This window comes from Pleurodeles waltl, chromosome 2_2, assembly GCF_031143425.1.
Source record: "Pleurodeles waltl isolate 20211129_DDA chromosome 2_2, aPleWal1.hap1.20221129, whole genome shotgun sequence".
Classification (NCBI taxonomy): Eukaryota; Metazoa; Chordata; class Amphibia; order Caudata; family Salamandridae; genus Pleurodeles; species Pleurodeles waltl.
The window spans coordinates 1188735735-1188758597 of NC_090439.1; the positions used below are offsets into that span (position 1 = coordinate 1188735735).

Consider the following 22863-nt stretch of genomic DNA (forward strand, 5'->3'; position numbering starts at 1 on the left):
AGGAGCTTTGCATGTCTCCTAGTTCAGCCTAAGCTGCTCTGCTATAGCTACCTTCTGTAGGAGGCTGGACTGGCTTGTAGTGAGTACCTAGGGGTACTTGCACCTTGCACCAGGCCCAGTTATCCCTTATTAGTGTATAGGGTGTCTAGCAGCTTAGGCTGATAGATAATGGTAGCTTAGCAGAGCAGCTTAGGCTGAACTAGGAGACGTGTGAAGCTACTACAGTACCACTTAGTGTCATATGCACAATATCATAAGAAAACACAATACACAGTTATACTAAAAATAAAGGTACTTTATTTTTATGACAATATGCCAAAGTATCTTAGAGTGTACCCTCAGTGAGAGGATAGGAAATATACACAAGATATATATACACAATAGCAAAAATATGCAGTATAGTCTTAGAAAACAGTGCAAACAATGTATAGTTACAATAGGATGCAATGGGGAAACATAGGGATAGGGGCAACACAAACCATATACTCCAAAAGTGGAATGCGAACCACGAATGGACCCCAAACCTATGTGACCTTGTAGAGGGTCGCTGGGACTATTAGAAAATAGTGAGAGTTAGCAAAATAACCCTCCCCAAGACCCTGAAAAGTGAGTGCAAAGTGCACTAAAGTTCCCCTAAGGACAAAGTGGTCGTGGTAGAGGAATAATGCAGGAAAGACACAAACCAGCAATGCAACAACTGTGGATTTCCAATCGAGGGTACCTGTGGAACAAGGGGACCAAGTCCAAAAGTCACAAGCAAGTCGGAGATGGGCAGATGCCCAGGAAATGCCAGCTGCGGGTGCAAAGAAGCTTCGACTGGACAGAAGAAGCTGAGGTTTCTGCAGGAACGAAAAGGGCTAGAGACTTCCCCTTTGGTGGACGCATCCCTCTCGCCTTGGAGAGTCGTGCAGAAGTGTTTTCCCGCCGGAAGGACGCCAACAAGCCTTGCTACACGCAAATCGTGCGTTTAATGTTTTTGGACGCTGCTGGGGCCCAGGAGGGACCAGGAGGTCGCAAATTGGACCTGCAGAGAGAGGGGACGTCGAGCAAGACAAAGAGCCCTCACTGAAGCATGTTGCACCCGAAGAAGTGCCAGAAACAGGCACTACGAGGATGCGTGAAACAGTGCTCGCCGAAGTTGCACAAAGGAGTCCCACGTCGCCGGAGACCAACTTAGAAAGTCGTGCAATGCAGGTTAGAGTGCCGTGGACCCCGGCTTGGCTGTGCACGAAGGATTTCCACCGGAAGTGCACAGGGGCCGGAGTAGCTTGCAAAGTCACGGTTCCCAGCAATGCAGCCCAGCGAGGTGAGGCAAGGACTTACCTACACCAAACTTGGACTGAAGAGTCACTGGACTGTGGGGGTCACTTGGACAGCATCGCTGGATTCGAGGGACCTCGCTCGTCGTGCTGAGAGGAGACCCAAGGGACCGGTAATGCAGCTTTTTGGTGCCTGCGGTTGCAGGGGGAAGATTCCGTCGACCCACGGGAGATTTCTTCGGAGCTTCTGGTGCAGAGAGGAGGCAGGCTACCCCCACAGCATGCACAAGCAGGAAAACAGTCGAGAAGGCGGCAGGATCAGCGTTACAGAGTTGCAGTAGTCGTCTTTGCTACTATGTTGCAGGTTTGCAGGCTTCCAGCGCGGTCAGCGGTCGATTCCTTATCAGAAGGTGAAGAGGGAGATGCAGAGGAACTCGGCTGAGCTCATGCATTCGTTATCTAAAGTTTCCCCAGAGACAGAGACCCTAAATAGCCAGAAAAGAGGGTTTGGCTACCTAGGAGAGAGGAAAGGCTACTAACACCTGAAGGAGCCTATCACAAGGAGTCTCTGACGTCACCTGGTGGCACTGGCCACTCAGAGCAGTCCAGTGTGCCAGCAGCACCTCTGTTTCCAAGATGGCAGAGGTCTGGAGCACACTGGAGGAGCTCTGGACACCTCCCAGGGGAGGTGCAGGTCAGGGGAGTGGTCACTCCCCTTTCCTTTGTCCAGTTTCGCGCCAGAGCAGGGGCTAAGGGGTCCCTGAACCGGTGTAGACTGGCTTATGCAGAATTGGGCACATCTGTGCCCAACAAAGCATTTCCAGAGGCTGGGGGAGGCTACTCCTCCCCTGCCTTCACACCATTTTCCAAAGGGAGAGGGTGTTACACCCTCTCTCAGAGGAAGTTCTTTGTTCTGCCATCCTGGGCCAGGCCTGGCTGGACCCCAGGAGGGCAGATGCCTGTCTGAGGGGTTGGCAGCAGCAGCAGCTGCAGTGAAACCCCAGGAAGGGCAGTTTGGCAGTACCAGGGTCTGTGCTACAGACCACTGGGATCATGGAATTGTACCAACAATGCCAGGATGGCATAGAGGGGGCAATTCCATGATCATAGACATGTTACATGGCCATATTCGGAGTTACCATGGTGAAGCTACATATAGGTAGTGACCTATATGTAGTGCACGCGTGTAATGGTGTCCCCGCACTCACAAAGTTCAGGGAATTGGCTCTGAACAATGTGGGGGCACCTTGGCTAGTGCCAGGGTGCCCTCACACTAAGTAACTTTGCACCTAACCTTTACCAGGTAAAGGTTAGACATATAGGTGACTTATAAGTTACTTAAGTGCAGTGTAAAATGGCTGTGAAATAACGTGGACGTTATTTCACTCAGGCTGCAGTGGCAGGCCTGTGTAAGAATTGTCAGAGCTCCCTATGGGTGGCAAAAGAAATGCTGCAGCCCATAGGGATCTCCTGGAACCCCAATACCCTGGGTACCTCAGTACCATATACTAGGGAATTATAAGGGTGTTCCAGTAAGCCAATGTAAATTGGTAAAAATGGTCACTAGCCTGTCAGTGACAATTTAGAAAGCAATGAGAGAGCATAACCACTGAGGTTCTGATTAGCAGAGCCTCAGTGAGACAGTTAGTCACTACACAGGTAACACATTCAGGCACACTTATGAGCACTGGGGCCCTGGGTTACCAGGGTCCCAGTGACACATACAACTAAAACAACATATATACAGTGAAGAATGGGGGTAACATGCCAGGCAAGATGGTACTTTCCTACACCTTCTATCAGCCTAAGCTGCTAGAAACACCTCTTCGACACTAATAAGGGATAACTGGACCTGGCACAAGGTGTAAGTACCCTTGGTACCCACTATAAGCCAGGCCTGCCTCCTACAACCATGGCTCCAATAACATTTTTGTAACAGGCAGACTGTAGCCGCCTGTTAGAAATGGGGTCTCTAGTTGGCACAGATATGCATCCTGTCCAAGTAAGGACCACAATCCTAGACGAGGTAAGTCAGTTACAAACCATAAATGAACCTGTCCTCACCCTCTGGGAGCTTGGCACAGAGCAGGTAGGATTAACTTTGGAGACAATATGTGTAGAGTATTTGTACAACACTTGAAACAGTAAAACAGTGAAAACACCACACACAAATAATCTGCACCAGTTTAGAAAGATAGAGCTTGAATTAATGTATATATAGAGAACAAAACAAGAAAAATCCAATAGGTATTACTTGTAATATAAATTATTAAAGAATATCTCCAAATATACTGCTTAGAAACATAAAGCACTGACTGGGGATCCCTTTGAATGCAGGCGATGCATCGGTTCCAATCGGTGCAGACGGAGATGCGTCATCAGTGAACCCTTTTTGTGAGAAAGTAGCCTCTTTCTAGCCTTGTTACCCCCACTTTTGGCCTGTTTGTGAGTGTATGTCAGGGTGTTTGTCACTGTTTTCACTGTCTCACTGGGATCCTGATAGCCAGGCCCCAGTGCTCATAGTGAAAACACTATGTTTTCAGTATGGTTGTTATGTGTCACTTGGATCCTGCTGGTCAGGACCCCAGTGCTCATAGGTTTGTGGCCTATATGTATGTGTCACTGGGACCCTGTCACACAGGGCCCCAGTGCTCATAGGTGTGCATGTATATGTTCCCTGTGTGGTGCCTAACTGTCTCACTGAGGCTCTGCTATCCAGAACCTCAGTGGTTATGCTCTCTCATTACTTCCAAATTGTCACTAACAGGCTAGTGACCATTTTTACCAATTTACATTGGCTTACTGGAACACCCTTATAATTCCCTAGTATATGGTACTGAGGTACCCAGGGTATTGGGGTTCCAGGAGATCCCTATGGGCTGCAGCATTTCTTTTGCCACCCATAGGGAGCTCTGACAATTCTTACACAGGCCTGCCACTGCAGCCTGAGTGAAATAACGTCCACGTTATTTCACAGCCATTTTACACTGCACTTAAGTAACTTATAAGTCACCTATATGTCTAACCTTTACCTGGTAAAGGTTAGGTGCAAAGTTACTTAGTGTGAGGGCACCCTGGCACTAGCCAAGGTGCCCCCACATTGTTCAGAGCCAATTCCCTGAACTTTGTGAGTGCGGGGACACCATTACACGTGTGCACTACATATAGGTCACTACCTATATGTAGCTTCACAATGGTAACTCCGAATATGGCCATGTAACATGTCTATGATCATGGAATTACCCCCTCTATGCCATCCTGGCATAGTTGGCACAATCCCATGATCCCAGTGGTCTGTAGCACAGACCCTGGTACTGCCAAACTGCCCTTCCTGGGGTTTCACTGCAGCTGCTGCCAACCCCTCAGACAGGCATCTGCCCTCCTGGGGTCCAGCCAGGCCTGGCCCAGGATGGCAGAACAAAGAACTTCCTCTGAGAGAGGGTGTTACACCCTCTCCCTTTGGAAAATGGTGTGAAGGCAGGGGAGGAGTAGCCTCCCCCAGCCTCTGGAAATGCTTTCTTGGGCACAGATGTGCCCAATTCTGCATAAGCCAGTCTACACCGGTTCAGGGACCCCTTAGCCCCTGCTCTGGCGCGAAACTGGACAAAGGAAAGGGGAATGACCACTCCCCTGACCTGCACCTCCCCTGGGAGGTGTCCAGAGCTCCTCCAGTGTGCTCCAGACCTCTGCCATCTTGGAAACAGAGGTGCTGCTGGCACACTGGACTGCTCTGAGTGGCCAGTGCCACCAGGTGACGTCAGAGACTCCTGCTGATAGGCTCCTTCAGGTGTTAGTAGCCTATCCTCTCTCCTAGGTAGCCAAACCCTCTTTTCCGGCTATTTAGGGTCTCTGTCTCTGGGGAAACTTCAGATAACGAATGCAAGAGCTCATCCGAGTTCCTCTGCATCTCCCTCTTCACCTTCTGATAAGGAAACGACCGCTGACCGCGCTGGAAGCCTGCAAACCTGCAACATAGTAGCAAAGACGACTACTGCAACTCTGTAACGCTGATCCTGCCGCCTTCTCGACTGTTTTCCTGCTTGTGCATGCTGTGGGGGTAGCCTGCCTCCTCTCTGCACCAGAAGCTCCGAAGAAATCTCCCGTGGGTCGACGGAATCTTCCCCCTGCAACCGCAGGCACCAAAAAGCTGCATTACCGGTCCCTTGGGTCTCCTCTCAGCACGACGAGCGAGGTCCCTCGAATCCAGCGACTCTGTCCAAGTGACCCCCACAGTCCAGTGACTCTTCAGTCCAAGTTTGGTGGACGTAAGTCCTTGCCTCACCTCGCTGGGCTGCATTGCTGGGAACCGCGACTTTGCAGCTACTCCGGCCCCTGTGCACTTCCGGCGGAAATCCTTTGTGCACAGCCAAGCCTGGCTCCACGGCACTCTAACCTGCATTGCACGACTTTCTAAGTTGGTCTCCGGCGACGTGGGACTCCTTTGTGCAACTTCGGCGAGCACCATTTCACGCATCCTCGTAGTGCCTCTTTCTGGTACTTCTCCGGGTGCTACCTGCTTCACTGAGGGCTCTTTGTTTTGCTCGACGTCCCCTCTCTCTTCAGGTCCAATTTGCGACCTCCTGGTCTCTCCTGGGCCCCAGCAGCGTCCAAAAACGCCAAACGCATGATTTGCGCCTAGCAAGGCTTGTTGGCGTCCTTTCGGCGGGAAAACACTTCTGCACAACTCTACACGGCGAGTGAGATCCGTCCACCAAAGGGGAAGTCTCTAGCCCTTTTTGTTCTTGCAGAAACCTCAGCTTCTTCTGTCCAGTAGAAGCTTCTTTGCACCCGCAGCTGGCATTTCCGGGGCATCTGCCCATCTCCGACTTGCTTGTGACTTTTGGACTTGGTCCCCTTGTTCCACAGGTACCCTAGATTGGAAATCCACAGTTGTTGCATTGCTGGTTTGTGTCTTTCCTGCATTATTCCTCTAACACGACTACTTTGTCCTTAGGGGAACTTTAGTGCGCTTTGCACTCACTTTTCAGGGTCTTGGGGAGGGTTATTTTTCTAACTCTCACTATTTTCTAATAGTCCCAGCGACCCTCTACAAGGTCACATAGGTTTGGGGTCCATTCGTGGTTCACATTCCACTTTTGGAGTATATGGTTTGTGTTGCCCCTATCCCTATGTTTCCCCATTGCATCCTATCGTAACTATACATTGTTTGCACTGTTTTCTAAGACTATACTGCATATTTTTGCTATTGTGTATATATATCTTGTGTATATTTCCTATCCTCTCACTGAGGGTACACTCTAAGATACTTTGGCATATTGTCATAAAAATAAAGTACCTTTATTTTTAGTATAACTGTGTATTGTGTTTTCTTATGATATTGTGCATATGACACTAGGTGGTACTGTAGTACCTTCACACGTCTCCTAGTTCAGCCTAAGCTGCTCTGCTAAGCTACCATTATCTATCAGCCTAAGCTGCTAGACACCCTATACACTAATAAGGGATAACTGGGCCTGGTGCAAGGTGCAAGTACCCCTTGGTACTCACTACAAGCCAGTCCAGCCTCCTACATTGGTTGTGCAGTGGTGGGATAAGTGCTTGAGACTACTTACCATTCTTGTCATTGTACTTTTCATAAGAGAAAAATATACAAAACAAGGTCAGTGTATATACACATAGCCAAAAAGTTTAGCATTTCCTCTTTTCACTCTTTTCTAAGTGCTGAAAAGTACTTCTAAACTTTCAAAAAGTTCTTAAAAGTTTAAAAAGTTTTTTTTCTATCTTTCCAAAAAGTTCTGAAAACTTTTTTCTCTTTTTCTATCACTTTAACTCTCTCTAAAAAATGTCTGGCACAGGCCAAAGTGTTGATCTGTCCAAACTTGCATATGACAACCTTAGCTGGAAAAGAGCAAGGAGTCTCTGTATAGAGAGAGGTTTGAGTGTAGGGAAGAATCCTTCCTTGGAACTGTTACTTAACATGCTTAGAGAACAGGATAAGGCCATAGGTGCCTCATCTGTTGAAAAAGTACCTAATAGTTCTCAATCTGATTCAGGGACTCCCCCAGGAAAAGATTCAGGAAAGAAACTTCCTAGCCTGCCCATTACTAGACAATCTAGCATAGATGGTAATGATGATGAGCCACACCATATAAATAGTGTTGTCTCACATCATAGCAAAAGCATTTATTCTCACCATACTGGTAGTAATGTTTCTGTAAACCAAGCTGTTAGGGTGGCTTCTGTAAGGGACAGGTCTCCTTCTGTTCATTCCCATCATAGCTCTGTTTCTAGAAATGTCCCTCCCACCAACCCTGATGACAGAATGTTAGAGAGGGAACTCAATAAGTTGAGGGTGGAACAAACCAGACTGAAGCTTAAAAAGCAACAGCTGGATTTGGATAGACAGTCTTTTGAATTAGAGAAGGAAAGACAGAAGTTGGGTTTAGATACCCATGGTGGCAGCAGCAGTATTCCCCATAGTCATCCTGCAAAAGAGCATGATTCCAGGAATCTGCACAAGATAGTTCCCCCTTATAAGGAGGGGGATGACATTAACAAGTGGTTTGCTGCACTTGAGAGGGCCTGTGTTGTACAGGATGTCCCTCAAAGGCAGTGGGCTGCTATCCTATGGCTATCATTTAGTGGAAAAGGTAGGGATAGGCTCCTTACTGTGAAAGAAAATGATGCTAATAATTTCCAAGTTCTTAAGAATGCACTCCTGGATGGTTATGGCTTAACCACTGAACAGTACAGGATAAAGTTCAGAGAGACCAAAAAGGAGTCTTCACAAGACTGGGTTGATTTTATTGACCATTCTGTGAAGGCCTTGGAGGGGTGGTTACATGGCAGTAAAGTTATTGATTATGAAAGCCTGTATAACACAATCCTGAGAGAGCATATACTTAATAATTGTGTGTCTGATTTGTTGCACCAGTACCTGGTAGACTCTGATCTGACCTCTCCCCAAGAATTGGGAAAGAAGGCAGACAAATGGGTCAGAACAAGGGTGATCAGAAAAGTTCATACAGGGGGTGACAAAGATGGCAATAAGAAGAAAGATGGTGAAAAATCTCAAGATAAACATGGGGATAAGGGTAAAACCAAAGATCCCACTTCAAATCTTAAACACTCTTCAGAGGGTGGGGATAAAACAAATTCTTCCTCTTCTTCCCAACCTGCACACATTAAAAAGCCTTGGTGCTTTGTGTGTAAAAACAGAGGCCATAGGCCAGGGGATAAGTCCTGTCCAGGTAAACCTCCTGAGCCTACCACCACTAATACATCAAGCTCTAGTGCCCCTAGCAGTAGTGGTACTAGTGGTGGGACTGCTGGCAACAGTCAAGCAAAGGGTGTACTTGGGTTCACTTATGGGTCCATAGTGGAAACTGATGTAATCAGTCCCAAGACAGTTTCTGTCACACCTAGTGGCATTGGCCTTGCCACACTGGCTGCTTGTCCCCTTACAATGGATAAGTACAGGCAGACAGTTTCAATAAATGGTGTTGAGGCCTTGGCCTACAGGGACACAGGTGCCAGTTTCACTTTGGTGACTGAAAACCTTGTGGCTCCTGAACAACACATCATTGGACAACAGTATAAGATTATTGATGTCCATAACTCCACTAAGTTTCTTCCCTTAGCTATAATTCAGTTTAGTTGGGGTGGAGTTTCTGGCCCTAAGCAGGTGGTGGTATCACCTAGCTTACCTGTAGACTGTCTCTTAGGTAATGACCTAGAGGCCTCAGGTTGGGCTGATGTAGAGTTTTATGCCCATGCAGCCATGCTGGGCATCCCAGAGGAATTGTTCCCTCTCATTTCTACTGAAATGAAAAAGCAAAGGAGAGAAGGCCTGAAAACTCAGGATCCCTCTCCATCAACAGGTAAAAAGGGTATCACAGTATCCCCTAACCACCCTACCATTCAGGATACCATTCCTGTGGTGGGAGAAACCTCTCCTGGGGTGGCACCTGTTCCAAGGGAATCATCAGTTGGCAAAACTGTACTCCGTGAGGTGGAAGTACCTCTCTGTGGGATAACTAACATTGGTGAGAAAAAGAGCACCATTTTAGTTAACATGGAGCATCCCTCCAACCCTCCCAGAGAAACTTTAGTGCAGAAACCCTGCACTGCCTCACAACACTTAGGACAGCATCCCTGCCCTAGTGTGGAGCTGATAGGACAGCATCCCTGCCCTGCTCCAACCCAAGAGAAACAGCATCCCTGTTCTCTCTTCCAGCCATATGGACAAAGTTTTTGCCCAGCTATGGCTTTACTGAGACAGCATCCCTGTCTGGCATTTCCATCACTACAAATAGGTTCAGTGGACAATTCCCACTGCTCTAAACTAAAACTTACTGATAGAAACTCTGAAAATACATCTTCACATTGTTGCCTAGCTAAAAAACTTCAAACAGGGTGGTTTACATCCCCAAAGGGAAGTAACCATATAGTGGATGATAAAGGGAGTAACCAGTCTATTGCAGAGCTACTCTCTACTTATCACCACTTAGACAATAAAGTCTCAACTGGCCAAGGTTAGCCTTATTGTCCTTCGTTTGGGGGGGGGGGGTTGTGTGAGAAAGTAGCCTCTTTCTAGCCTTGTTACCCCCACTTTTGGCCTGTTTGTGAGTGTATGTCAGGGTGTTTGTCACTGTTTTCACTGTCTCACTGGGATCCTGATAGCCAGGCCCCAGTGCTCATAGTGAAAACACTATGTTTTCAGTATGGTTGTTATGTGTCACTGGGATCCTGCTGGTCAGGACCCCAGTGCTCATAGGTTTGTGGCCTATATGTATGTGTCACTGGGACCCTGTCACACAGGGCCCCAGTGCTCATAGGTGTGCATGTATATGTTCCCTGTGTGGTGCCTAACTGTCTCACTGAGGCTCTGCTATCCAGAACCTCAGTGGTTATGCTCTCTCATTACTTCCAAATTGTCACTAACAGGCTAGTGACCATTTTTACCAATTTACATTGGCTTACTGGAACACCCTTATAATTCCCTAGTATATGGTACTGAGGTACCCAGGGTATTGGGGTTCCAGGAGATCCCTATGGGCTGCAGCATTTCTTTTGCCACCCATAGGGAGCTCTGACAATTCTTACACAGGCCTGCCTCTGCAGCCTGAGTGAAATAACGTCCACGTTATTTCACAGCCATTTTACACTGCACTTAAGTAACTTATAAGTCACCTATATGTCTAACCTTTACCTGGTAAAGGTTAGGTGCAAAGTTACTTAGTGTGAGGGCACCCTGGCACTAGCCAAGGTGCCCCCACATTGTTCAGAGCCAATTCCCTGAACTTTGTGAGTGCGGGGACACCATTACACGTGTGCACTACATATAGGTCACTACCTATATGTAGCTTCACAATGGTAACTCCGAATATGGCCATGTAACATGTCTATGATCATGGAATTACCCCCTCTATGCCATCCTGGCATAGTTGGCACAATCCCATGATCCCAGTGGTCTGTAGCACAGACCCTGGTACTGCCAAACTGCCCTTCCTGGGGTTTCACTGCAGCTGCTGCTGCTGCCAACCCCTCAGACAGGCATCTGCCCTCCTGGGGTCCAGCCAGGCCTGGCCCAGGATGGCAGAACAAAGAACTTCCTCTGAGAGAGGGTGTGACACCCTCTCCCTTTGGAAAATGATGTGAAGGCAGGGGAGGAGTAGCCTCCCCCAGCCTCTGGAAATGCTTTGTTGGGCACAGATGTGCCCAATTCTGCATAAGCCAGTCTACACCGGTTCAGGGTCCCCTTAGCCCCTGCTCTGGCGCGAAACTGGACAAAGGAAAGGGGAGTGACCACTCCCCTGACCTGCACCTCCCCTGGGAGGTGTCCAGAGCTCCTCCAGTGTGCACCAGACCTCTGCCATCTTGGAAACAGAGGTGCTGCTGGCACACTGGACTGCTCTGAGTGGCCAGTGCCACCAGGTGACGTCAGAGACTCCTGCTGATAGGCTCCTTCAGGTGTTAGTAGCCTGAAGGAGCTTCCTCTCTCCTAGGTAGCCAAACCCTCTTTTCTGGCTATTTAGGGTCTCTGTCTCTGGGGAAACTTCAGATAACGAATGCAAGAGCTCATCCGAGTTCCTCTGCATCTCCCTCTTCACCTTCTGATAAGGAAACGACCGCTGACCGCGCTGGAAGCCTGCAAACCTGCAACATAGTAGCAAAGACGACTACTGCAACTCTGTAACGCTGATCCTGCCACCTTCTCGACTGTTTTCCTGCTTGTGCATGCTGTGGGGGTAGTCTGCCTCCTCTCTGCACCAGAAGCTCCGAAGAAATCTCCCGTGGGTCGACGGAATCTTCCCCCTGCAACCGCAGGCACCAAAAAGCTGCATTACCGGTCCCTTGGGTCTCCTCTCAGCACGACGAGCGAGGTCCCTCGAATCCAGCAACTCTTTCCAAGTGACTCCCACAGTCCAGTGACTCTTCAGTCCAAGTTTGGTGGAGGTAAGTCCTTGCCTCACCTCGCTAGACTGCATTGCTGGGAACCGCGACTTTTGAAGCTACTCCGGCCCCTGTGCACTTCCGGCGGAAATCCTTCATGCTCAGCCAAGCCTGGGTCCACGGCACTCTAACCTTCATTGCACGACTTTCTAAGTTGGTCTCCGGCGACTTGGAACTCCTTTGTGCAACTTCGGCGAGCACCATTTCATGCATCCTTGTAGTGCCTGTTTCTGGCACTTCTCCGGGTGCTACCTGCTTCAGAGAGGGCTCCTTGTCTTGCTCGACGTCCCTTCTCTCTCCTGGTCCAATTTGCGACCTCCTGGTCCCTCCTGGGCCTCAGCAGCATCCAAAAACGCTAACCGCACGATTTGCAGCTAGCAAGGCTTGTTGGCGTTCTTTCGGCGGGAAAACACTTCTGCACGACTCTCCACGGCAAGGGAGATCCGTCAACCAAAGGGGAAGTCTCTAGCTTTTGTCGTTCCTGCAGAAATCGCAGCTTCTTCTGTCCAGTAGAAGCTTCTTTGCACCCGCAGCTGGCATTTCCTGGGCATCTGCCCATCTCCGACTTGCTTGTGACTTTTGGACTTGGTCCCCTTGTTCCACAGGTACCCTAGATTGGAAATCCACAGTTATTGTATTGTTGGTTGGTGTCTTTCCTGCATTATTCCTCTATCACGACTTCTTTGTCTTTTGGGGAACTTTAGTGCACTTTGCACTCACTTTTCAGGGTCTTGGGGAGGGCTAATTTTCTAACTCTCACTATTTTCTAATAGTCCCAGCGACCCTCTACAAGGTCACATAGGTTTGGGGTCCATTCGTGGTTCACATTCCATTTTTGGAGTATATGGTTTGTGTTGCCCCTATCCCTATGTGTCCCTATTGCATCCTATTGAAACTATACATTGTTTGCACTGTTTTCTAAGACTATACTGCATATTTTTGGTATTGTGTACATATAATTTGTGTATAATTGCTATCCTCATACTGAGGGTACTCACTGAGATACTTTGGCATATTGTCATAAAAATAAAGTACCTTTATTTTTAGTATATCTGTGTATTGTGTTTTCTTATGATATTGTGCAAGTGACACTTGTGGTACTGTAGTAGCTTCACACGTCTCCTAGTTCAGCCTAAGCTGCTCTGCTAAGCTACCATTATCTATCAGCCTAAGCTTCTAGACACCCTATACACTAATAAGGGATAACTGGGCCTGGTGCAAGGTGCAAGTACCCCTTGGTACTCACTACAAGCCAGTCCAGCCTCCTACACATAGGTGCTGAGATAATGCATGGCAAAGTTGCAGAAATTTATGAAACTGTATGTGACAGTGGGCCTGATGTTGCAGTCCCTAAAAGAAATGTAGGTGGTCCCCTTCCCAAACATCCACCAGCATGGTAATCCCAATGTCTAAAGCATTTGGGGTGGGTTGTGTGATGCAGCCACTCTCCTTCCGATAACGGAGTCATGCGCGCGAGTCTCTTATCCCATCCTGGGAAGCGCAGAGCTGTTCACCAAGTCCTGATAGGTGTTGCCGTCAACGCTGAAAGATGGCTAGGGATTGCAGAACCATAGAGCAGACCCAGGTTGACCCTAAGGCTGATGTGAGAAAGCTCCAGCTGGTAAGCAGGATCATCTGACCCTCCAGGTGGCCATTAACTATTCACCATCATGTGGGCTGCCAAGAAGTAATGTTTGATATCTGCCAGTCGCACATCATAGACCAGCTGCTGACACTTGTCAAGTGCTATGCACTGCAGTCTGTCTGTTGACAGGAAAGTCTGGACCAGTGTATTGATCCTCTGAAAATAGCTAATAGGAATGAGGTATTGCAGGATATATAGGAACTTAGGCAATAGTATCATTGTGAATAGGGAAACTCTTCCATTCAGATTAGGGGAAGACATTGTCATCTCTGGAAGTCTTGTTTCATTCTGGTGATAAGGGGGGAGAGATGGAGGGCCCAGCTCCAGATCCATGTAAATATGAACCCCCAAGTAAAAGAATCTTAGGGCCTGACTTAGAAATCGGCAGACGAGTTACTTCATCACAACGGTGACGGATATCCCATCCGACGGAATAAAAATCCCATTATATCCTATTGGGTTTATATTTCAGCAGAGGGAATATCCGCCATTACTGTGACAGAGTAACCCGTCCGCCGAAATCTAAATCAGGTCCCTAATCTCTGGATGGGAGTAGATGATTGGCAGTCTGTTGCGCTTTGGCCCCCTTTAATTGGGACAAGGAGGGATTTGATCCAGTTTGTTTCACGTGGGTCTACGAGGTGGGGTTTAATTCTGTCCGTCACCTGCCCAGTGCATTGCCATTGCTGGATCCACACATTGCTAGATGCCCGATGGCAAGCACAAACAGGAGTAGGGATAAGGGGTACCCCTGTCTAGTGCCCTCCAGATCGGGAAGGACTTTGACATTATCCCACTAACCTGAACTTGATATAATTGGCAGTTATACAGCAGACAAATGTAGTTAGCAAATTTGGGCCCCAAATCCCATCTATTTCAGGACCCCGAACAAGAAGATCCAACTGACAGAGTTGACGGCCTTCTTGTAGTCTGTTAAAAGAAGAGCACTTGGGTCTTGTAAGGTGTGGGCATGGGCTAGGGATGCCGGTACGTGTGTATGCAGTGCCCAGTATTTCCGGTCAGGATAGACTATGGAGTACTCGCTGAAGCTGGTTGGCCAATACCTTGGCATAGATCTTAACCTCTGCATTGATCAGTGAGATCGGATGGTAAGGTCGGGCGGGAGGACTTTTATAGTGGCTACATCGAGGGCAGAGGTGAATTGTTGGGTGTCGGTCACCTTAGAGTGGAGCTCCAAATGGCGGTGATGAGCAAGTCCTGGAATTTCCTTCAGAGTTCTATGGGGAACCTGTTGAGCCCTGGTATTTTGCCTGCCTTCATGTTGGACATAGCTTCAATTATTTTGTCAAGGGATAGGGAATGTAAGTTGATTTCAATCTTTGAAAAATGCTGATCATCTGCTGGAATTGGATGAACCATGTTTAAGAGAAAACTGTTTTCTCTCAAGTTGTTGAAGGTTCTCCAGAAGCCAAAATGCTGACACATTTGAAATAAATCCACAAATACCTTCCTCAGCCATGTGAGAAAACTCCCTGACTCCCTCAGTAAAACATGTACCCCCATAAGGAGCTTCACCACAGTGTTCCAAGACAGCAAAGTCATTCTGTTTTTATGACTAATGTGAGGCTCATCTGAAGCGCGAGACTGCAGTACATAAACCAAATTAGGGGTGTCATAAAAATTATGGTTAGTGCTCAAGAATCTAAAACGAGGACACGTTCCAATAATTCTTGAAAATCTTCTTCCTCCTTTTCAAAAAAAGGCTGGGGAATACAAATCATGACAGATGGAATGCTTGAGTTAATCTGAGCCACTGCTAAATACACAGGGCTGCATCCCATCCATTCTCCACCTCAGATTAGACCCAGACATATGCAAGTCAGATTTGGTCCTACTGAAGCAGAAACAGTGCAGCCTAAATGGGTGCACCAAGGGGCATATTTATAGGCCACTAGTGCCACTTTGCGCCACGTTAACGTCATTTATTTTGACGTTAATGTGCCCAACGAGGCCAAAATCCCCGCACCATATTTACAATGCATGCATTGCGCCACTCTGTGACCCTTTGCGGCAGGCATAATGTATGCAAAGCGGCCATTAGGAGAGCCGGAGAAATGGCGTAAGGAAATTTATAAGACCAGGTGTTAAATGGGGCCTTCCATTCTTTAGAATGGGGCCCAATATTTTGGCACTTCTCCTGCCGAGTACATCAAAAGATGAAGAATGACGCTATTGCCCCCTACCCTGCGCCATGGTGTGCCGTATATTAAATACTACGCACACATGGTGGTGGTAGGGAGTGCAGTGCCTTTTTCCATAAATCTGGCCCCAAGATTTTCTGAAGCGGAACACAAGCATTCCAAGAGGGATGTCACTCAGATTGCGCCTCTTCAGTCAGGTCCAGCTTGGCTCCAGTCGTATTTGATTATCACTCTTAAAATGATAGAAGGAAAGCTTGAACTAATCTCAGCCGCATTACTTGTGGACACATCCCAGTGTGTTGGGTGTGCTGAGACATGGGTCCTTTGTTCACTGTACAACTAGTATCTAGGTTCCACAAGCTTGGACAAAGCAACACTTTAATCCATAGCTATTCCTGCTATGAATGCACCAATCAGTGCCACTCATTTGTGTTGTACAGTCTCACTCTGTGTTAGTGTGTACTTGAACAGATGATTAGTAAGTGCAGTCTAATAGCCCAAATCTCCCCACCAATGTTAGATTATATGCAGCATGTCCTTGAGGTGGCTGCATCTATTAAGGGGTGGCTGACAGTAGACTAGAGTATTTTCACATCAGTTAGATGGCCATGTTGTCTTTCACTTTTGTTTTTCGCCTTTGAAATAAGTGGGAAAATATAATAGGCAGGGAAACAATGTGAAAGTAGGCTAGTGTACAGTGCGCGTGTGCATAATGGCATGGGTGTGCAAATGTTTGGTTCTACATGCATGTATGCTTGTCTATGTGAATGGCCACCAGAGTGAGCATGGGTATGTGCATGGCAACTTGCTTGAAAGTGAGAGAACTGAAATATGCCATATTTACTAAGATATTAGCCACTTTTCTCTCCATCAGTGCTGGTGCACTGAAGAGCAAGGGTGCCTGCATTATGGGCAGGATTGTTTTTGTGCAAAAAGGGCTCCAATCCTTTGAGGCTTACTCCTCTTTTTATGAGTGCTACGGAATGCAGCACAAAACAAAATAAAGTTTTTAGAAAACCTTTTTTTTTTTCGAAATACATGGATGGATGCATGGGACCGTCCGTGCACTACCCATGAAACACCGTCCCAACACTGTGTGTCATTACATATTGACTACACCATACAAAGCCACACAAAATGGCTTAGCAAATGCTAAAAAAAAGTTACGTGTAAGGACTATGCCACTCAAGTGATACAACCGCCATGAAAATCTTAGTAAATCTGGGGTCTGATGTTTATGGGAGGGGCGAGGGGTGGGGTTCAGAAAGTAGTGAATTGTTCCAGGACTCTTCAGCTCGTAAGTCCTTTCTGAATCACCTTTCTTTGTTTCTGTACAGAGACCACAACTGTGAGCAAGAGCTGCGAGGCGCTGTGTAGGTCAGTCTCTGGACCTACCGGAGGGATCTACAGTTCTAGTTACTGCTGCAGTACTGACCTGTGCAACGGAGCAAGCAGTATGTGGCTCAGCAGCACAGCGATCTCGCTAGCAGCAAGTGTTGGCTACCTACTGCTCAGAGTCCGGCTATGAGGTAAGAAGGGGTCGGTAAGACATGCCTCCTTCACTTGGGTTTCTGGTTCTTATTGAGTGAGGTTTAGACCCTCAGTGAGATTCAGAGAGTGTCAGAACACTACCTTTGCTCTTGATTGGCCCTGTGCTCAACTAAACACCCAAGACCTTGGTTCTTGCTGATAAATGCTTTGCTCTTGCAGAAACTGCACACAGATATATAAAAACTAGTCTTTTTTTTTTAAATGACAGCTGCACTTACATTCAAGCTCTCTATAGAGGAGAGAGTGGGGCAAGCACTGATTGAAGAATGAAGGGGGGAGCTAAGCTTTGGTACGCCTTCAGAGGCATTCCACAATCATAGAGGGTCCCATTCTCAGCCTTACTCTCAATGCCTAAGTGAGACCATCAGTCACCCAACATAGCTATGTGATGAGAGGGTTCCCATTCCAGTCCTAAAGAAAAACTTTGCCTCTCTGAGAAAAAGACACTTAGGGCCAGATCTTTGAAGGGCTTGAATTGCAGTTGTGTCACACAAGGTGTGGAGGGCAACGCAATCTCTTGAATCAGATTTATTATGCCACGCACAGCCACCTTCGAAGGCTCTGAATCAGATTTACTATGCCACACATAGCCACCTTCGAAGGCTCTGAGTGGCATAGGTAATCTAGAGCAATGCACGGCAGTGCACAATGCTGCCTGCTGTTATTCTGCACTGGTAGGGTGTTCCATGGGTACGGCATGGGTGTTCCCAAGCATACATCCATGGTTGTTGGTGCATTCCAGGATTTACTATTCCAGGTGAGGAATATTTCTATTCCTCGTTACTTCCTCCTGATTCTTCAGACACATGGAATGAGGAAAATGCCTCTGATGGTTGTGTTAGTGCCGGAAGGTGCCCATTTCTGTATAAAAGAATTCTGCCTCTCATGCAGGCACCTTTTCCCCATGGCACAAGGGTGCCTGCTTTGGTGCTAGGCTGCACCAGTGCATAGAGAGAGCAGGAATGTGCCAATTCGTAGACGATCTAGTGCATCACTGCTCTTTCCCGTTCAAGTAATGCAGTACAGCAGGTTGCCTTGCTGCATTGCGTTGAATGACTTTTGCAGTAAATCTGGCCATTGGCATGCGGAATGGAAAGCCAGATAAAGATCTATCCACAGCGGCCACGACCATGACCCCACTGACCCCATCTGCCCCATTGCTATTGAGTACTGAAAATCTAAAGCTCATCTCTACAGAGTCTAACGCCCATATTTATATTTTTTTAGCGCCACATTTGCATCATTTTTGGACCCAAAAGCGGCGCAAACTTACAAAACGCAATTGTATTTTATAAGTTTGCGCCACTTTTGCGTCAAAATGAGGCGCAAATGCGGCGCTAAAAAAGTATTAATACAGGCCTAAGGATCCTCTTTGGACTCCGTGTCACAAGCCTGTTATGTATCCCATCCTGTGTTACAGAAGCACCTTAGGCTGTAATGGATGTGTAGTACAAAGGACTGTGTATCCACCACATTTGTGAGGGAGCAACAGATCTGTCAAAGTCTAATTAAGGCCCTCTGCCCTTGTAGTTTTGGAGTACTGAACACTCTCACACAAAGTAGTACCTCATACTCAATATAGTCTGTTATCATTCACAAGCCATCACTGTCAATTAGTGTTCTGACAGGTGAGAAAGAGGCATTCCATAGAAAAAAAGCCTGTGATGTTCCTTTCTCTCTGATGGAGCAAATCCACAACTCATTCAGTTTGCTTGAAATTGTTCTGCAGCAGTCTCTTCAGATTACCCAAAACAATCGGCCTCATTTAGAGTCTGGCATATGAGATATTCCATTATGAACATGGTGGATATGCTATTTGCCGTATTACAGGTCATAGAGGCGATAATGCACACATAATACAAAGGACGGGACATCCTTACTACCGTGTTTGTGACAGAGTATAACGTCCACCATATTACAGGTACCAGAGGCTATAATGCACTTGTAATACTCGGGACAGGACATCTGCTCCTCCATGTATGTTACATAATATGCCATCCGTCCATCATATTACAGGTACCCGAGGCTATAATCCACTTGTAAGTCGCCAGACTGGGCGTCCACCATCCACGTTTTTGACAAAGTATCCTGCAACGCCATATTACAGATACCAAAGGCTATAATGCACAAATAATACAGCTGACGGGACATCCACCCGGCAACTTTTGTTACAGAATATCCTGTTTGCCATGATATAAATAAAGCCTTATTTCTTTGTTTTAGCTGGTGGGTGCCATGCCTGTAGTCAGTTATCACACTTTTTCACTCCAAAATCACCAAACTATTGAGCACTTTCTCATCTGGCTCTATAGAGCCTAATCTTGCTTCCACGTATCCTGCAGAGCAGACATTTATCCCCACCAGCTAGCCTACTTTAAACCTATCTCTTAGAAAGATATACCTACTAATCTCAATTCTATGTCCTCTGGATCACCACTGGACCCTTTTATGGCAAAACAGCTACATTGATAGCTTAGCCTTTGGCCTATTGCATTACTGCACTGTGCGGTTCACCCCTCACATCAGGGATGGTCCGTGGTTCCTGGAAGAAGCTCACTCTTCCTCTTCAGCCTAGAGTGGATCCCATCACAGTATCAAATTACAGGCCCATCTGTCTCAATCCTTTCACTGCCAAGATCACCGATAGTTACCCAACAGCTATCCTCATTCACTGTAGAAGTAACAAATTGAACAGTCAGCAATCAGGCTCTAAACCTCATTTTAACACCAGGGCAGGATTGCTCCCAAATGGCTGTGACAATAAGAATGGTTCTGGACAATGGGTGTAATGCTGCCTTCATTGCTCTAGACATCTCTGCAGCCTTTGACACTGTGTCACAGAGCACCCTATTGGACCATTTGCCTGACATCGGATTCACTGGTACAATATTGTCCTGGTGGGAATATGTCCTAAAGGACTGCAAGCAAGCAGTGAGCTATTCCTTTCCTCTTTCACTACAAACACTTGTGGTGTCCACCAGACTTCATTCCTCAGATCCCACACTATTTAATATGCATGTTGTCCTCATTGTCTGGCCTCATTCAGGCCCGTATTTATACTTTTTGACGCTAAACTGCGCTAACGCAGTTTAGCGTAAAAAAAATTAGCGCCGGCTAACGCCATTCGGAAGCACCATGCGGGCTCCGTATTTATTGAATGGCGTTAGCCGGCGTTAGCCGACCGGCGCTGCCTGGTGTGCGTGAAAAAAAACGACGTACACCAGGCAGCGCCGGCGTAGGGGAAAATGGCGTATGGGCGTCTAAAAATGGGGCAAGTCAGGTTGAGGCAAAAAAATCGCCTCAACACGATTTGCGCCATTTTTTTACGACGCCCAGGCGCCATTAACATGACTCCTGTCTTAGTAAAGACAGGAGTCATGCCCCCTTGCCCAATGGCCATGCCCAGGGGACTTATGTCCCCTGGGCATGGTCTTTGGGCATAGTGGCATGTAGGGTGGCACAAATCAGGCCCCCCTATGCCACAAAAAAAAAAAAAAAAATACTTACCTGAACTTACCTTAATGTCCCTGGGGTGGGTCCCTCCATCCTTGGGTGTCCTCCTGAGGTGGGCAAGGGTGGCAGGGGGTGTCCCTGGGGGCAGGGGAGGGCACCTCTGGGCTCATTCTGAGCCCACAGGTCCCTTAACGCCTACCCTGACCCAGGCGTTAAAAAGAGGCGCAAATGCGGGTTTTTTTGACCCGCCCACTCCCGGGCGTCATTTTTGCCCGGGAGTATAAATACGACGCATATGCGTCGGAGTCATTTTTTAAGACGGGAACGCCTACCTTGCATCTCATTAACGCAAGGAAGGGGTTCACGCCAAAAAATGACGCTAACTCCAAGAACTTTGGCGCTAGACGCGTCTAACACCAAAGTATAAATATGGAGTTAGTTTTGAGTCGAATTTGCGTCGAAAAAAACGACGCAAATTCGGCGCAAACGGAGTATAAATACGGGCCTCAATCTCCTTGTTTTGGTTTTGTGCATACATTGACTTTACTCTGCTCATTTTCAGGTTAGCTGGGAATCATGTTACTCTTCAGAATCAGTTCAGAGGGTGTCTCTGTGCATTTGCCAGCTGAAGGAACTCAAGTACATTTAAACACTGGGAGATCAGAAATCAACACATTTGACTTTTCCACAGTTTGGCCCTCCAACTGATGGCCCGAGAGTTAAGGCCCACCTCGCCCACCCTGTCACCTTTGCTCACAATCTTGGTGTCGTCTTTGATGACAAACTGAATTTTCATTAAGTCACCTTTACTTGTCTTTATTTGGGGAGGAACATTAGGAAACCTCAAGTGTGAGAGTCTTCTCTAGGATAGACTAGTGTAATTCACTTTTTGCTGGACTTTCATCTTTCCATATCACACTTCCCTTGCTCAACTCATACACAGCCAATACAAGAGGACCAGTGTTTCCTCTCATTTTCACAATCCACCCTCGCTTCCAGTACATAAACACTGTCTTTTTAAAGCTCTTTGATTTTGCCACAAAGCTCTTCATGGTATGTCATTCAAAAACCCTCTTCTGCGTTACAAAACCAGGGCTCTTAGTTCCAACCAGCTCTTCTTAGTTGAAAAGTCAATATTTCTGAACTATTGTGTTGGCGGCTGCTCATTTTCTGTGGTCTGTGAGGCTTGTTCTGAAATTAACCTCACTAAACTCTGTAAACTTTTCAAGAATCACCATTTTCTTCACTGATTAGCTCACCTATGTTGTACTTTCTTTTGTCTTCCAGCTTTAGGCCAAGATTCAGTTTGGGCTGTCATTCTTCTACCAATGCCAGGATCCTGTTTTCTCATCAACCTCTCGTCATCATCATTTTGAAAACGATGCATAGTATTCTGTTCATCTACTTACCCTGATTGTGAGATCCCATGTTCATTGCAAGTGCAATAATGTTACAGGATGGCACAGGAACAACTATCAGAAATTAGGTTATACAACAAACTTTATGAAAGAATCAGGCGAGTACCCACGTGAATGTGCCTCTATCGCTGCGAGGGTTCATCCCCAAGGTTAGTAAAGTCACATGGCCTGTGACCACAAAAGGGTTTTTTCTAGTTTACTAAAACTACTTCCAATCATAAAATTACAAATAGCAGGAGGGATGGAAGGACCCCCTCCCCGTCCTTCCTGCAATTGAGAAAATATATTTTTTTTTTGACATTTTTTTTAAACATTTAAAATGATAAAATAAATGAAATACAACCTCAGATCCTAAAAGTGCATATTGGTAATAAAAATATTTAGCAAAGAGCATGCCTTAAAAGTGAAAGAAGGAAAAGAAAAAAGTGTGAAAATTAATTACTTAAATAGTAAGTTTGCAACATAAACTGTAGCAACATGAGTGTTGTTGTGTGTTGTATACATTCATGAATATAACTTCAGTGGCTTTATTAACTCATGTGAGAAACCCAACTAAGGGGGTGATTCTGACCCCCGCCAGGGTCGGCGGGAGCACCGCCAACAGGCTGGCGGTGCCCCGCAGGGCATTCTGACCGCGGCGGTTTGGCCGCGGTCAGAAGAGGAAAACTGGCGGTCTCCCGCCGGTTTTCCGCTGCCCAAAAGAATTCTCCATGGCGGCGCAGCAAGCTGCGCCGCCATGGGGATTCTGACACCCCATACCGCCATCCTGTTCCTGGCGGTTCGCCCGCCAGGAACAGGATGGCGGTATGGGGTGTCGTGCGGCCCCTGGGGGCCCCTGCAGTGCCCATGCCAATGGCATGGGCACTGCAGGGGCCCCCGTAAGAGGGCCCCACTTTGAATTTCACTGTCTGCATTGCAGACAGTGAAATTTGCGACGGGTGCAACTGCACCCGTCGCAC

The 22863-nt window shown here is 47.1% G+C and overlaps 2 protein-coding genes across 2 annotated transcripts in view; one reads left to right on the plus strand and one right to left on the minus strand.

Moving 5' to 3' along the window:
- The window catches only part of LOC138283064 (lymphocyte antigen 6E-like), a 41365-nt gene extending 19030 nt beyond the window's left edge, over positions 1 to 22335 (plus strand). Inside the window, exons 3-4 of the mRNA XM_069221211.1 lie at positions 16820 to 17011; positions 21774 to 22335. Of these exons, the coding sequence (XP_069077312.1) occupies positions 16820 to 17010 (191 nt within the window). The 3' untranslated portion in view covers position 17011; positions 21774 to 22335. The remainder of the gene's footprint in view (positions 1 to 16819; positions 17012 to 21773) is intronic.
- The window catches only part of LOC138283065 (lymphocyte antigen 6E-like), a 297207-nt gene that overhangs the window by 241347 nt on the left and 32997 nt on the right, over positions 1 to 22863 (minus strand). The gene's annotated exons all lie outside the window — the stretch shown is intronic.